This window comes from Muntiacus reevesi, chromosome 12, assembly GCF_963930625.1.
Source record: "Muntiacus reevesi chromosome 12, mMunRee1.1, whole genome shotgun sequence".
Taxonomy (NCBI): domain Eukaryota; kingdom Metazoa; phylum Chordata; class Mammalia; order Artiodactyla; family Cervidae; genus Muntiacus; species Muntiacus reevesi.
In genome coordinates this window covers 61,756,941-61,772,745 of record NC_089260.1, presented here as the reverse complement: position 1 = coordinate 61,772,745, position 15,805 = coordinate 61,756,941, and the positions used below count along the sequence as shown (strand labels likewise).

Sequence of the window (15,805 nt, the reverse complement as noted above, 5' to 3'; positions counted from 1 at the left end):
TTTTATATCCTAAGTTCTATGTGTTTTTTAAATTCATGTTAGCTCTGTTCTATTCAGTATGCTGGGCTTCCCCTGGTGGCCCAGCGGTTAAGAATCTGCCTGTGATGCACGAGCTGTGCGTTTGATCCCTGGGTCAGGAAGTTCCCCTGGAGGAGGAAATGGCAATCCTCTCTGGTATTCTTGCCTGGAGAATCCTTGAACAGGGGAGCCTGGTAGGCCTCAGTCCACAGGGTCGCAGAGTCAGACCTGACTAAAGCAACTTAGCACAGCACTCAGTATGCTGGCTACTAGCCAGCCACATGACACTTAAAATATATCCACAGCTCATCTGAATTGAGGTTTACCATCTGGTTCTGTAAAAAATACACTCTTGGATTTCAAAGACTTAGTACAAAAAAAGAGGATTAAAATATGTCAGTTTTTAAATACTGATTTTGTGGGATGAAATATTTGGGATATATTGAGACATATTGTTGTCTGAGGAAGCCTTACAAATAGCTATGACTAGAAGAGAAGCGAAAGGCAAAGGAGAAAAGGAAAGATATTTGAATTTAGAGTTCCAAAGAATAGAAAGGAGAGATAAGAAAGCCTTCCTCAGTGATCAGTGCAAAGAAATAGAGGAAAGCAATAGAATGGGAAAGTCAAGAGATCTCTTCAATAAAATTAGGGATACCAAGGGAACATTTCATGCCAAGATGAACACAGTAAAGGACAGAAACGGTATGAACCTAACAGAACCAGAAGATACTAAGAAGAGGTGGCAAGAATACACAGAGGAACTGTACAAAAAAAGATCAAAATTACCCAGATAACCACGATGGTGTGATTACTCACCTAAAGCCAGACATCCTGGAATGCACAGTCAAGTGGGCCTTAGGAAGCATCACTATGAACAAACCTAGTGGAGGTGATGGAATTCCAGTTGAGCTATTTCAAATCCTAAAAGATGATGCTGTGGAAATGCTGTTCTCAGTATGCCAGCAAATTGGAGAACTCAGCAGTGGCCACAGGACTGAAAAAAGGTCAGTTTTTATTCTAGTGCCAAAGAATGCTCAAACTACCACACAATTGTACTCATCTCACACACTAGTAAAGTAATGCTCAAAATTCTCCAAGCCAGTCTTCAACAGTACATGAACCGTGAACTTCTAGATGTTCAAGCTGGATTTAGAAAAGGCACAAGAACCAGAGATCAAATAGCCAACATCTGTTGGATCATCGAAAAAGCAAAAGAGTTCCAGAAAAACATCTACTTCTGCTTTTTGACTATGTCAGAGCCTTTGTGTGGACCACAACAAACTGGAAAGTTCTTAAAAAGATGGAAATATAAGACCACCTGACCTGCCTCTTGAGAAATCTGTATGCAGGTCAGAAAGCAACAGTTAGAACTGGACATGGAACAACAGACTGATTCCAAATAGGGAAAGGAGTACATCAAGGCTGCATATTGTCAGTCTGCTTATTTAACTTATATGCAGAGTACATCATGAAAAATGCTGGGCTGGATGAAGCACAAGCTGGAATCAAGATTGCTGGGAGAAATATCAGTAACCTCAGATATGCAGATATTCTACCCTTATGGCAGAAAGTGAAGAACTAAAGAGCCTCTTGATGAAAGTGAAGGAGGAGAGTGAAAAAGTTGGCTTAAAGCTCAGCATTCAGAAAGCTAAGATCATGGCATCCAGTCCCATCACTTCATGGCAAATAGATGGGGAAACAGTGACAGGCTTTATTTTGGGGGGCTCCAAAATGACTGCAGATGGTAACTGCAGCCATGAAATTAAGACACTTGCTCCTTGGAAGAAAAGCTAGGACCAACCTAGACAGCATATTAAAAAGCAGAGACATTCCTTTGCCAACAAAGGTCCATCTAGTTAAAGGTATGGTTTATCCAGTAGTCATTTATGGTTGTGAGAGTTGGATTATAAAGAAAGCCGAGTGTCAAAGAATTGATTCTTTGGAACTGTGGTGTTAGAGAAGACTCTTGAGCGTCCCTTGGACTGCAAGGAGATCCAACCAGTCCATCCTAAAGGAAATCAGTCCTGAATATTCATTGGAAAGACTGATGCTGAAGCTGAAACTCCAAAACTTTGGCCACCTGGGGCAAAGAACTGACTCATTGGAAAAGACCCCGATGCTGGGAAAGATTGAAGGCAGGAGGAGAAGGGAACAACAGAGGATGAGATGGCTGGATGGCATCACCGACTCAATGGATGTGAGTTTGAGTAAACTCTGGGAGTTGGCGATGGACAGGGAGGCCTGGTGTGCTGCAGTCCATGGGGTCGCAAAGAGTTGGACACAACTGAGTGACTTAACTGAGACATATAAAATACATTATTAAAATTAGTTGTATACTCTTTAGTGTGGTTAATACATTTTGGTGTGCATTTCATTTCTGTTGGACAGCAATGAGTTACATCATTCCAAAGTTACGTACTTGCCTGCATTTTACAGAAATGTGCATTCAGTCCTGTGACTTTTATATTATGCCGTTCTATTAAGAATTATTTAAGAAATATCTTTTTAAAAGCCACAATTGAAAACTTTTCCATCTTAGGCTTGGCAGTATAAATTTCTCATGGAATTTGAAACTAGCAAGAATTGTCACTTGGGGAGAAGATGGTGTGCTTTTACTTGTATTTAGTAGTAGCAGGCATTCTTTGCTTAGGCATTCTTTCTTGTACAAGTATCTTAACTTTTAACATGAGCGTTTTCATTGTTCCATCTGTAAAACGAGAGCTTTTTCTAGGTATATTTCTTTCGTAACCTACCCTAAATGTTTTTGAAAGTAATTAGGAAAGTAGTGATTCACTCTTGCTTGAAAAAGTTGACATGGATCCAGGTGCTGGTGGGCTCTGCTTATTTTGCCGAGAGGTATAATAGCAGGGTAGTGGCAGATCTGGAGTCAGGCTACTTGGGTTTGATTCCTAGATCTGCCACTTAATATCTGTGTGATCCTGGGCAAGACAGTTAACCTTTTCTGTGCCTTGGCTTTATCTTAAAATGGGAAAAATAATACTTATGTCATAAGAGTATTGTGAGGATTTAACGACCTTATACTTGTTTAGCACCTAAACTAAAACCGTGTCCAGCAAATGGTAGTGTCTGTAGGTCAGAGACTATCAGTTATAATGTATGTTGATACTTCCTGAATTCTCAACCATGAATTACTTTATGTGGTACCTTGTGGTATTTTCACTAGATTGTATATCTTTAATAATAAGCCTTCAGATGTAAATATTTCTTACACTGAAGTTCTCAACCTGTAAAGAAAAGGAGGAACTCAAAACACATAATCTCATTTGGAATTTTTTTAATTCTTAAGAAAAATGTCTATATTCTAACATGGAATTTGGGGGAGGAAAATGGTGTTTGATGAATGTTTGGGGTTTGTAATCTTAGGTGCCTCCCACTAAATTTTCGCAAAGATGAATTAAAAGGAATTTATAAAGATCGAATGAAAATCGGGGCAAGCCTTGCCGATGTTGATCCGATGCAACTAGATTCTTCAGTGAGTACAGTCTGAGATGTATTATTTTATTTTAAAATTTAAAAAGAAAACAGCGTTTTATAAGAAATTTTTATCTTTGTAGAACCTTTTATTTTTTTTAATCTTTAGGCCACAACTGTTGCTCAGTTCTTCTTGTTAAGTTACTGTTACTCAGTTGACTATGTGTGGCTTGGATAGAATTTAAGAATGGAATAAGATTTTAGCTTTGACTCCCAAATCTCAGAATGTCAATGTTTCCCTTCTACTAACAGGTACGATTTGATAGTGTTGGTGGCTTGTCTAATCATATTGCAGCTCTAAAAGAGATGGTAGTATTTCCATTACTTTATCCAGAAGTCTTTGAAAAATTCAAAATTCAACCTCCAAGGTAATTTAATTATACATTTTATTTTCGCTAAAATCTTTCCTGTGCTGTGTCCAGAAACCGCCTCTCTCTTGAAAATTTCCGGGTCTAGAGTCATTTGTTATACTTGCCCTTGCAAGGTCCTAGGTGATTTGAGTATTTTTACTTTCTTAATGTTTAAGGTGAAAAATGGTTTCAAAATTGATTCTCCATTAAAAAATCATTTCCCATGGCTTTTCATACATTTAGTAAAATTACTGTCTTACATACTCTTTTTTCCTTTCAGCTTTGTGATTTAGTTTTAAATTTATATCAAAGTAATATATGTACATAGTTTTTTAATATATATATATTTTTTTAAATAAAAAATATGTATTTTTTTTTCACAGTAGTAAAAGATGTTTTTCAGTTTTCACAATCAATAGCCAGATAAAAAATAAAAGATAATTACAATTGCAAGCCATAATGGGAACATTAGTAACTTAACAATATAAATTACTATTTTATAACAGCATAAAATAATTACATACAATTGGGAGGTCAAGCAGAGTGATGTAGTAAGTGGAAGTGCATACATGCACATAATTTTTTAATATATGTATTTTTATTTTGAACTGAATTATATCCATGGACAGAGGAGCCTGGAGGGCTACAGTCTGTGGGGTGGCAACTGAGCTCCCATGTGCACAAAGTTGATTGTATATGTATACATAACTTTAAAAGTCAAGTAACACTCTTAAGTTTCACAAAGAAAAATTTACAAAAGTAGGGTAGGCCCTCTTCAACCCTTCTTCATTTTAATTTTTCTGTTTTTTAAATTTGTTTTCTGTCTTTTGGCCACATGATGCACCACTGGGGAAGTCCCTCATTTTTCTATTAAGACACAATTTATAGACTTCTAAGGATGAACGGTGGCTATTTGGCTCCTTTACTTTCCCTGCCCTCCATACATATATATTTATTCCCCTTCCCTAATACTTTCAGTAGTTTATTTGTACACATATAAACTTACTGAATCAATTTCCCGTGTTTGCTTTATGCCTGTATATATTTGTTGTTGCAGTCAAGCCATATATAATTGTATTTTCTCTTTTATATCTCTCCTCTCCTCACCAACTTTATTATTTGCTGTTTTGGTGACAGGAGGGTAGGGGTTTTTTGTATCACCATCCTTTTTTTAATTTTAATCACCATCCTTTTTTATCTTCTTTCTTCTAGTTTTTATACCTTACTTATCAACCAGTTTTTAAACCCTAGTTCCTGATTTTCTTTTCCTTTTATAATTTTTCTCCCTGAATCACCCTCTATGGAAATATTGATTTAAGTAAACTTTTAAAAGTTTGTAGGCTTTTTAAAGCATAAATTATTTTAGTTAAATTGAAGCATAAATCAATTATAGTAAACATTGGTGAATTAAAAATATTTTAATAAAAAAATATAGAATATTAAATAATAAGGATTTAATGATGACAGGACATGTTGGAAGTACCTAGTTAAAGTGATTTAGTGAATTTTAGGGAATTCTTGGCAATCCAGTGGTTAGGACTTCACGCTCTCACTGCCAGGGGGTCCATGTTCAATACCTGGTCAGAGAGCTAAGATCCCACAAACCACGGGTTGTAGCAAGGGGAAAAAAAACGTGGTTTAGTGAATTAAAGGAACAATGACAAATTAGAACATTCTCTAACATCATATACAAAAATAAACTCAAAATAGACTAAGACCAAAAACCATAAAACTCCTAGTGGAAAAAAGGAAAAATAGAACTTTTAATGTAAATCATAGCAATATTTTTTGGATTCATCTCCTAAAATGAAACCAAAATAAATAAATGGGACCTAATTATATTTTACGCTTTTTCACAGCAAAGGAAACCACTGACAAAAGAGAAGGGCAACATATAGAAGAAAATATTTGCAAATGATATAACTGATAAGGGATAAATATCCAACAAATATAAAAAGTTCATACAACTCAACACCAGTGAAACAAACAACCTGATTAAAAAATCGCCAGAAGAATTGAATAGATGGGGACATGCAGATGGCCTACAGGCACAGGAAGAGATACTCAGCATCCCTAATCATCAGGGAAATGAAAATCAGAGCCACAGTGAGGTGTTACCGCATACCTGTCAGAATGGCTGTCATCAAAAAGACAAATGTTAGCGAGGATGTGGAGAAAAGGGAACCCTTACACGTTGTTGGTGGGAATGTAAATTGCTGCTGCCATTGTGAGAAACAGTATGAAGGTTTCTCAAAAAATTATAGAACTACCATCATATACCAGTAATTCCACTGTTGGGTATATGTCCAAAAAAAAGCATTAATTCAGAAAACACACATGCACCCCAGTGTTCATAGCAGTATTATTTATAATTGCCAAGATACAGATGCAGCCTAAGTGTCCACATCAACAAATGAATGGATAAAGAAGATGTAGTATATATTATTAATATATACACAGTGGAGCAATACTGAGCCATAAAAAAAGAATGCAGTATTGCCATTTGCAGCGACATGGACGGGATTGGAGGCCATTTTGCTGAATGAAATAAGTCAGAGAAAGGCAAATACATATGATACTGCTTTTATGTGAAATCTAAAAATACAGCAAACTAGTGAATATGAGAGAAAAACAGCTTCACAGATACAGAGAACAAACTACTGCTTACCAGTGGGGAGGGAACTGAGAAGGGGCAGTGTGTGGGTGGGGGCTTAGAGGTATAAACTATTCGGTGTAAAATAATCTACCAGGATGTATTACACAAAAGGGGACTCTAGCAAGTATTTTATCAAAACTGAATGGAATATAACCTTTAAAAATTGTAAAGCACTGTATTTTACACCTGTAACTTATTTAATACTGTATATCAGCTACACTTCTATTTAAAAAACTAGACCAGTTCCTTCCACTTTTTCTCTTCATTTCCACTTACTTACATTTCTCCTTTCTTACATTTCTGCTCATAAAAAATCAACATATGATTGTGTTAAACTGTTTTTATATGGTATGTTCTCTTTCCATTTTAATGCCTGAATGATACTCCATTTTGTGGATGTATCACATTTTATTGATTCTGCTATTGCTGACTATTTTGTTTTCTCCTTAGTTTTTGTTATTACAGATATCAATACCATGAACATCTCCATTGCTTCCTCTTTATGGGAATACTTTTTTCTTTAAAATACAATCTCACAAATAAAACTATTGGCCCAATAAATATATTTTTAAGAATCTATTTCTATCTTGGCTTTTGTGCATTGAAATCACTGATTTATTCCATTTAAATTCTGATGGTTTTCTAAACAATTGCTCTTTTTTCCCCTGTCTGCATTTACTATGTCCGTTTCCTATTATTTTTGTTTTGACTGTGCCGCAGGGTTTGCAGGATCCTATTTCCTCAGCCAGGGATTGAACCCAGACTCTGGCAGTGAAAACACTGAATTATACCCACTAGACCGCCAGGGAATTCTCTTAATTTTTCTTTTATATTTTATCCTTGACTTTGAATAGATTTATTTCATCCATCACTTTTCTTATTATTTTTGTTTTTGACTGTGCCGCAGGGTTTGCAGGATCCTATTTCCTCAGCCAGGGATTGAACCCAGACCCTTGCAGTGAAAACACTGAATTATACCCACTAGACCGCCAGGGAATTCTCTTAATTTTTCTTTTATATTTTATCCTTGATTTTGAATAGATTTATTTCATCTATCACTTTTTTGTTTGTTTGGCCATTCTTATTTTGTCGTTTCTGTTTTTCTGAGATCTTCCTTAACTTTTTAATTAAATAACTGTTAGATAGTTAAGGAGCAGTTACTTGATCATTTCAACGAAGATTATGAATATAACTCATTTTCTCAGAATTATGCTATTTGGAAATAGTTGAAAAAACTGCGTGACATGTGCAGTGATATCACCAAAAATTATTGTGAATTGTTTACGTTGTCCTGGTCCCTATCACCCAGCCACTACTTCAATTTCTCTCTTTTATCCTACTTTATCTCATGGTCATTCCCACCATTTTTTTGCCAAATTTTTGGTGTTGTATGTTACTGGCACCCAGACCAAGGATGATACTTGAAATCTGCTATTCTTCCCACTGATGTTATAAAAGTAAACTGTCAATCATACCTTTTTTAGAAGATAAGGTAATATGATGAACAAATTTGAATGAATAAAAGAAAATGTTTCAAATAAAGGGTTTATTTAGTTTCAGTATTCATTTTGTAGTATGAATATTAATCCCCAGGTTTTAAGTTGTGCTTTGTGTATTGAAATGTTTCAGTTGTCTTTGTTTGCTTTCTTATTCAGTAGTTATATTCATGAAGTTGATCTCTAATTTTGTTTAGCCAATTTTTTAATGTAGTGCAAAAATAATACTTACTCTTTTACAGAGGTTGTTTGTTTTATGGTCCACCTGGAACTGGAAAAACTCTGGTTGCTAGAGCACTTGCCAATGAGTGCAGTCAAGGGGATAAAAGAGTAGCATTTTTCATGAGGAAAGGTGCCGATTGTCTGAGTAAGTGGGTAGGAGAATCTGAGAGACAGCTGCGATTGCTATTTGATCAGGTATGATTTTAAAATTTGCCTATATAGATCTGTAATCAGTGTAGATTAAGTATATAAGGATTGGATAAACCTTGCATTTAATCACTTTTCATTGAAATAGTCTCAAAGTAATTATGTCAAAAATATAATGTTTCTAGATTATTTTCCTTTGTATGTCTTGATTACACCAACTTACGACGAATAGCTTTAGAGAGAAAAGAGAAGAGAATAATTGGGTCTAAATTCTTTGGAGGCTTTAGTCTCGTATCTAGAGAAAGAGTGATATTTTCATAAAGAGATAACACTAGTGAGTTTATGTTTCAGTGTGCAAGCAGAAGATTAGCTCTGCCCGAGTGGCTTTCAGTTTCATATCCCAGATGTATTAACAGTTAGCTATGAGATAATACATTCTGATCTACTGAGGCATATTGCTGCAAATACTTTAATATCTCTTTGTAAAATTCACTGAGGCTTTTTAAATTTTTACTGAAATTGATTTTATTTTTTTATTTTTTTGAAATTGATTTTAAACTATAGCATCTTGTTAAATGTTTTCTCATCCTGACATGGAGGAAGGCTTTGTCACTGTCTTCTGTTCTTTGTTTTGCTTTGACAGTTGGTCTTCTATAGATGTTTTTTGTGTCCTGATAATTATAGCTATATGAAATCTAAGGGATATAACCAGTGGAGTATGAATTTTGAATATTTCCAGCTGAATATACAAATAAACTTAAATCATACGCTGTTATAATTTAGTCTGAATCCTTAAAACACAATTCTTGAATTTACAGTTATATTTTTAAAAATTTATTAAGCGCAAGTAGGAATGAATTTAAAGTGGTTTATATTGAGTCTACATATTTGAAGTCTTTCATGACAGCATGCAATCACTGGACTGCTTTCTAGGCCTATCAGATGCGCCCGTCAATTATTTTCTTAGATGAAATTGATGGTCTGGCCCCAGTACGATCAAGCCGGCAAGATCAAATTCACAGGTAAAACTTGCTTGATGGTGCTTCTGCCTTTCTCCCTATATTCTGAGCTGTATTACTGTTGCAAGAAGGATAGAATGTTAAATGGTTAGAAACTTTATAAACCAGTTGTTGTTTGGTAGTAGAAACCAATGTATAGTACAAAAAAGAAAAGTGAACCAGTTCCAAATGGTAGGATGTTCTCAAACACAGTATTGGTTATAGATTTAACTTGTGATACAGACTTAAATGCCCACTGGCCCAGTGAGGTAAATCAGTTCAGTCTCTCAGTCGTGTCTGACTCTCTGCAACCCCATGAAAAGCACGCCAGGCCTCCCTGTCCATCACAAACTCCTGGAGTTTACTCAAACTCATGCCTATCGAGTTGGTGATAAAGGCAGATAAAATGAGTGAGGCAGGCCAGTGAGTGGGTAAGAGAAGTGTGTCTGAATGTCCAATCGTCAGAGCATAGCCAGTTGCTTTTAGCTCCAGCCTGTTGAAGTGTAAAAGCTGACTCAGATTTGAAAAATAAATTTTCTCTTTCTTAAATTGTATGTCTGTTAACTATCTTTTAGATGTTGCCAACTAGTTCAGATGCTTTAAAGGCACTACCTGAGCCAAGCAAAATATATCTTAGTATATGGCCACTAGTTGAAGTTTCTAATACTCGCTCAACTTCCTCATTTTCAGAATGAGAAAATTACATCTCCCCTGTGATAACTGAGTACCCAAGGGAGCAGTTTTCGTTAGTGCCACTGCCTCAACTTGAGTCTCAGTTACTTTAGTCCTAGTTCATCTTCAGTTCTGCAGACCTTCTTAAATGTAACTACTTAATTAATTCGGGATACCCAAAAGCGAATGTTTGCATGCCTTCATAATGCCAATATTATTTTTACTGTAGATGTTGTAAAAGAGGGACAAGATGTAAAAATATGAGTGATATGTAGGTTTTGGCTTTTATAATGCCCAACAACATTTACTATATTATACCCTTCTTTGTCTTGATGCTGTAGAATTTTATTTGTTGCTCTGAGTAAATTAAAATGTTTACTCCTATATGATAAAAATAGTTGTGTGTGCTCATACCTAGCAATAATGATACACACTTTTTAGATATGACTCATTTCAATATCAGCTATATTGTATTCATTGTGTTAGTAGGAATAACACTAGCACCATCACTTTTCAGTCAAGCAGTTGAGTAACTACTGTAGTTTGAAATAACTCTAAAAGGGATTGGAGAAATTTCAGCAACAAATACAGAATAATTTTAGCAAGCACGTGCCATTTCAAATATGTGTTTTTAAGAGAAATTTTATCATACAAGTTTTTTTGTTTTCTTCCAAAGACTTAAAAAATTTTAGAGAAAAACGTTTTTGCTAAATTAAGCTTTTTTAAAAGTTAGCACATTGGCCATGATTAAACTGTATTCTGTATCTTACTGTTTCTGATAATATTGTAGGATAGTGCAAATAAGTAATTATGTGAACACATTAGAAAATAAGATTTTTAGCCTAAGAGAAAGGGGATGCAAATATAAAATAAGTTAAATTAAAACCCTTGCATCTTTATTTGAATTGGAGTATCAGTATGAACTCATGATGAAATTTATTTTTAAAGAAAAAATAATTCCTGTCTCTGGGCACTAAAAAGCCCTAGAAACAATCATAGTCCAGTATATTCTGTATTCTGTCTTACTTTGGCATCCTTTGATAAAGTGTACACAATGAAACTTTTGAAACTTTTTTTTTTTAAGTTTCTGTTTATCTGCCTAATACTTGTATTTTTTTTTTTTTCTTTTGATGTTGCATCCTTGTTTGAGAACTCCAAAGTTCTATGTGAAATTGTATTTTATGAAGTGGCTTCCAGGATCCATTTGTAGCATATTAAGTGTGTTTCCCATTGATTTTAAATGTCTGTGTGCCATGTAGTATGCTATTTTACAGATTTTCTTTTTTAAAAGTCTTGAAAATAGTGGGATGCTCTGAGAAGATTTATTCACACATTTAATGTATTAAATCTTCACAAAAAAGAAATGATGTATTTGGCTTCTATATAGTTAATCTCGTCTCTCTTATTTTTAAATTTAGTTCAGTTGTTTCCACCTTACTAGCTCTGATGGATGGATTGGACAGCAGAGGAGAAATTGTGGTCATTGGTGCTACCAACAGACTGGATTCTATTGATCCTGCTTTACGAAGGCCTGGTCGTTTTGACAGAGAATTCCTTTTTAGCCTACCTGATAAAGATGTAAGAATTTAACATCACTCAAATTTTGACAAAATTGATTGTGCTTATCTTGAACAAGTCTTAGTACAGTACAAATTTGAAGGTTGAGTTTTGTATGTTCTGAAGCAAAGTTGTATAATTAACATTCAAATAGGTATGTATGTATTTTTAGAGAGGCATTATTTAAAGAAAAGAACTCAGATAATTATTTATTTATTTATTTATTATTTTGGGAATGCGTACCTTGTGGCATCTTGGTTCTCCACCCAGGATTTTAACCCAGGCTCATGACAGTGAAAGTGCTGAGTCCCAAACACTGGACCAGGGAATCCCTAGACGTACACCTCTGCGCCCTCCCCGCCACCCCAAGCAGAGCCTTTGCTTGTTAATCATATAACTTTATTTTGATTCAGAACATGTGGCCTAACAGTCAGTCCTTAGCCAGTTCATTAGACTTGACTTTTTCATGGATACAACCATGTAATTCTACCCAGTTACTTTAAAGCTGCTGAATATTTTGAGAACCAAGTATGAAAATATGGGTAGAGCTGTCAGTACTCAACAGTTTTTAATATGTACCAGAATAAACAATAATCCAGTAGGTCGTTAATTTTTCTCATTCACATTTGTAATGACTAGAACTTGAGCACTAAAAATGCAGTCTTATTTAATATAAATTTCTTAAGCTCATACAAATATATCATTTTTTTTCCATTTTTACTGTTTCATATTTCTGTTTATATTAGGTATTGACAGCTTTACATTTTTAGATAACCCAATTAACTTAAAGTTACTCTAATCTGAATAGCACTGTATTATAGAAAAATTAAATTGTTTTTGTTTGTAGGCTCGAAAAGAAATTCTAAAAATTCACACGAGGAATTGGAATCCTAAACCACTGGACATATTTCTGGAAGAACTCGCAGAAAACTGTGTTGGTAAACACTGTTTTAGGCATTAAAAGAAATATTACATGCCTTTCAAAGATGGAATAAGTTGGAGTTTTGGCAAGGTTTAAAGAAACCTTGTTTCTTGTTTAAAGAAATACAAAGTTAGATTTGTTTCTTATTTATAATTTGTGACATGTTTTCTTATAAAGTCCTAGATACCATATCTAGGTAGTACTTAACATAGTACTTAACATAGTACTTAACATCTTGACTGTCAAAGAATTTGAGAATGAAGTTAGATCTGTTTACATTTTTCTAATTATTCTGTTACGCATTCTACATATGCTATTTCAGGTAACTCTTACATCAATCCTGTAAAGTAGGTAGCTTTATCCCTATTTTACAGATAGAGAAATGGCTGAGAAAGCATAGATGATTCTCTGAAAAGATCACACATCCAGTAAATGACAAACTGGAATTTGATCCTGATGATCTGATTTCAAAACTCATGCTCTTGAGCCCTGCGCTCTGCTTTTAGTGCTTGCGTATTTCACTCTCAAAAGTTGATTGATTTGTTAGGGGTTATTGTCAACCATGTGAGTTCACTGAGGGGATGAGAGACATTTTAGCCTTGCTACTCCTAAATATTTTGCTACTACATTGCTAGGCTGATCTTTAAATTTTCTTTTAGCCCTCATCTTGCTTAATACAGTGGTGATTTACTTTTAATTTTTTTTTTTTTTTTCTTTTTTGGTTGCCTTTGATAGGATACTGTGGTGCAGATATTAAGTCAATATGCTCTGAAGCTGCTTTATGTGCTCTGCGTCGACGCTACCCACAGATCTATACCACTAGTGAGAAACTGCAGTTGGATCTCTCTTCAATTAATATCTCCGCTAAGGACTTTGAGGTAGCTATGCAAAAGATGACACCAGCCTCCCAGAGAGCTGTGACGTCACCGGGGCAGGCACTGCCCACCGTTGTGAAACCTCTGCTGCAGAGCACCGTGCGCATGATCCTGGACGCCCTGCAGAGGGTGTTTCCACACGCGGAAACCGGGACACGGAGCGCGTTGGGCTCTGGTAGGAGACTCAGCTGATTGTTTAGCTTTCACAGGCAGTGAAGCTAAATAGTTCGTACATCTCGGTAGTGTTTCTTTGTGAAAGAGCCTCTTGAAAGGAATTTGGTCTTGCATTTCCTAGATATATGAAGGAAGTTTACTTCACAGATTGCCCTAGAGTTCCTCTATTTTAGGTTTGAAGTGCGTTTTAAAAATTCACTTGTTATTTATACGTACACAAACTTTTTTGAAAAAAAATCTCATTGGAGTTGCAAAGTGAAGCATTATGTGAAGATCCACTTTATAATTGAGAAAAGCTGCTAATGTACACTTTTTTTGCTTGCTTTACAGATATTTCTTGTCCTCTCTTAGAAAGTGACTTGGCATACAGTGATGATGATGTTCCATCAGTGTACGAAAATGGACTTTCTCAAAAATCCTTTAATAAGGCAAAAGAAAATTTTAATTTTCTTCATTTGAATAGGTATGTTTCCCTTGAAAATTTATATATATTCATTCTTGTGTGAATTCCCTGAAACTAAATGAAATTATGCTTGAGAAGATAAAGGATGCCAGCTAATTTCCTTTTTTTAAAATTAAGATATTAGAAAATATTTTGTTATAGTTTTCATGATGTTAGAAACTATAAAGTATTCCTAAACTTCTGTAAAGTTCGATTGTTTCCAAAAACCACATGAACCATGCTGCTATGATTGACTGGCCATATTGTCAAAACTTTTGGCTTATAAAAGTTCATAATTGATAATTGGGAGAGAAATTTGAACTTTTTTTTCCTAAAACATAGGTTATTACTCATTTCTTTCAGAAATGCTTGTTATCAACCTATGTCTTTTCGACCAAGAATGCTGATAGTGGGCGAACCAGGATTTGGGCAGGGTTCTCATTTAGCACCAGCTGTCATCCATGCTTTGGAAAAATTTGCAGTATACACTTTAGACATTCCTGTTCTTTTTGGAGTTAGTGCTACATCTCCTGAAGAAACATGTGCCCAGGTAATTCATTGTTGCCCAGACAAATAAGCTGTAAGGTGAAGTAGTCTTCCAGAGACAAAGTCTAGAATTGCTTCATTCTTTTTGTACTGTGTTTTTTTGGTCTTTCTGATTTCTGACGTCAGGTTTTCAAATTAGAACCATGCCTAACTGCTTAGTTATTAAAAAGTATGACTTTAAATCCTATTCCACCTCATATAGACTTGGGAAAGTTTATTAAATCTCTCTGCCCCATTTTCCCCATTTGCAAAATGGAAAAATCAATACTTTACTTACATGACTGTTGTGAGAATTAAATGAGTGAAGTACTTAAAACAGTGATGGCTATGCAAAAAGTATGCAAATATTCTGCTGCTTCTGTTTTTGCTATAGTTATATTAAAAGTTTGTAAAAGTGTTTTATGTATTTTTATATTTAACCTTGGTTGCCATAACAGAAAAGTCTTTTAGATTTCTTGAGCTGTTTTCTAATTCCTTGAAGCAATTATGTTTTTCTAAAAATGAAACTTTTATGAAAACATTTAAAAACAAGATGGTGGGACTGGGGGAAGCATTTTTTAAACTTAAGGGTTTTATATGACAGTTCTTGGAAGTTAAATTGTTCCAGATTTAAAAAGCACACTGCTAATGTGCTGACTCTATAAGTGTATGTAATTGTTTTCTCTCTCTACTAGGTGATTCGTGAAGCTAAGAGAACAGCACCAAGTATAGTGTATGTTCCTCACATTCACTTGTGGTGGGAAATAGTTGGACCAACACTCAAAGCCACGTTTACCACATTATTACAGAATATTCCTTCTTTTGCTCCAGTTTTACTACTTGCCACTTCTGACAAACCCCATTCCACTCTACCAGAAGAGGTAATTTGTGGGAGAAATCATTATGCTTTAGAATGGGATATTCATAATCATTATATTTTTAAAAGAGATATTCAGAAACTGAAGAGGTGAATAAAATTATAAGGAAAAGTTTTCCTATTAAAGATACCATTGCTAGCTATTTGATACATGTGTTTGTTGGGCAGCACATGTGTCAGCACTTGTGGATATGTGTGTGTGTATAGTGAGACCAGGTGGCGCTAGTGGTAAGGAACCTGCCTGCCAGTGCAGGAGACGTGAGAGATGTAGGTTCGATTCCTGGGTCAGGAAAAGCCCCTGGAGGAGAGCATGGCAACCCACTCCACTGTTTTTGCCTGGAGAATCCCATGGACAGAGGAGCCTGCCGGGCTATAGTCCATA

The 15,805-nt window shown here is 35.1% G+C and overlaps 1 protein-coding gene across 1 annotated transcript in view; it reads left to right on the top strand.

Annotated features, from left to right (window-relative positions):
• Window positions 1–15,805, top strand: part of ATAD2 (ATPase family AAA domain containing 2) — a 64,471-nt gene that overhangs the window by 26,673 nt on the left and 21,993 nt on the right. The window contains exons 10-19 of the mRNA XM_065902639.1: window positions 3,403–3,511; window positions 3,763–3,878; window positions 8,255–8,429; window positions 9,315–9,403; window positions 11,470–11,629; window positions 12,456–12,546; window positions 13,266–13,580; window positions 13,910–14,042; window positions 14,385–14,571; window positions 15,242–15,427. Coding sequence (XP_065758711.1) covers window positions 3,403–3,511; window positions 3,763–3,878; window positions 8,255–8,429; window positions 9,315–9,403; window positions 11,470–11,629; window positions 12,456–12,546; window positions 13,266–13,580; window positions 13,910–14,042; window positions 14,385–14,571; window positions 15,242–15,427 — 1,561 coding nt within the window. The remainder of the gene's footprint in view (window positions 1–3,402; window positions 3,512–3,762; window positions 3,879–8,254; window positions 8,430–9,314; window positions 9,404–11,469; window positions 11,630–12,455; window positions 12,547–13,265; window positions 13,581–13,909; window positions 14,043–14,384; window positions 14,572–15,241; window positions 15,428–15,805) is intronic.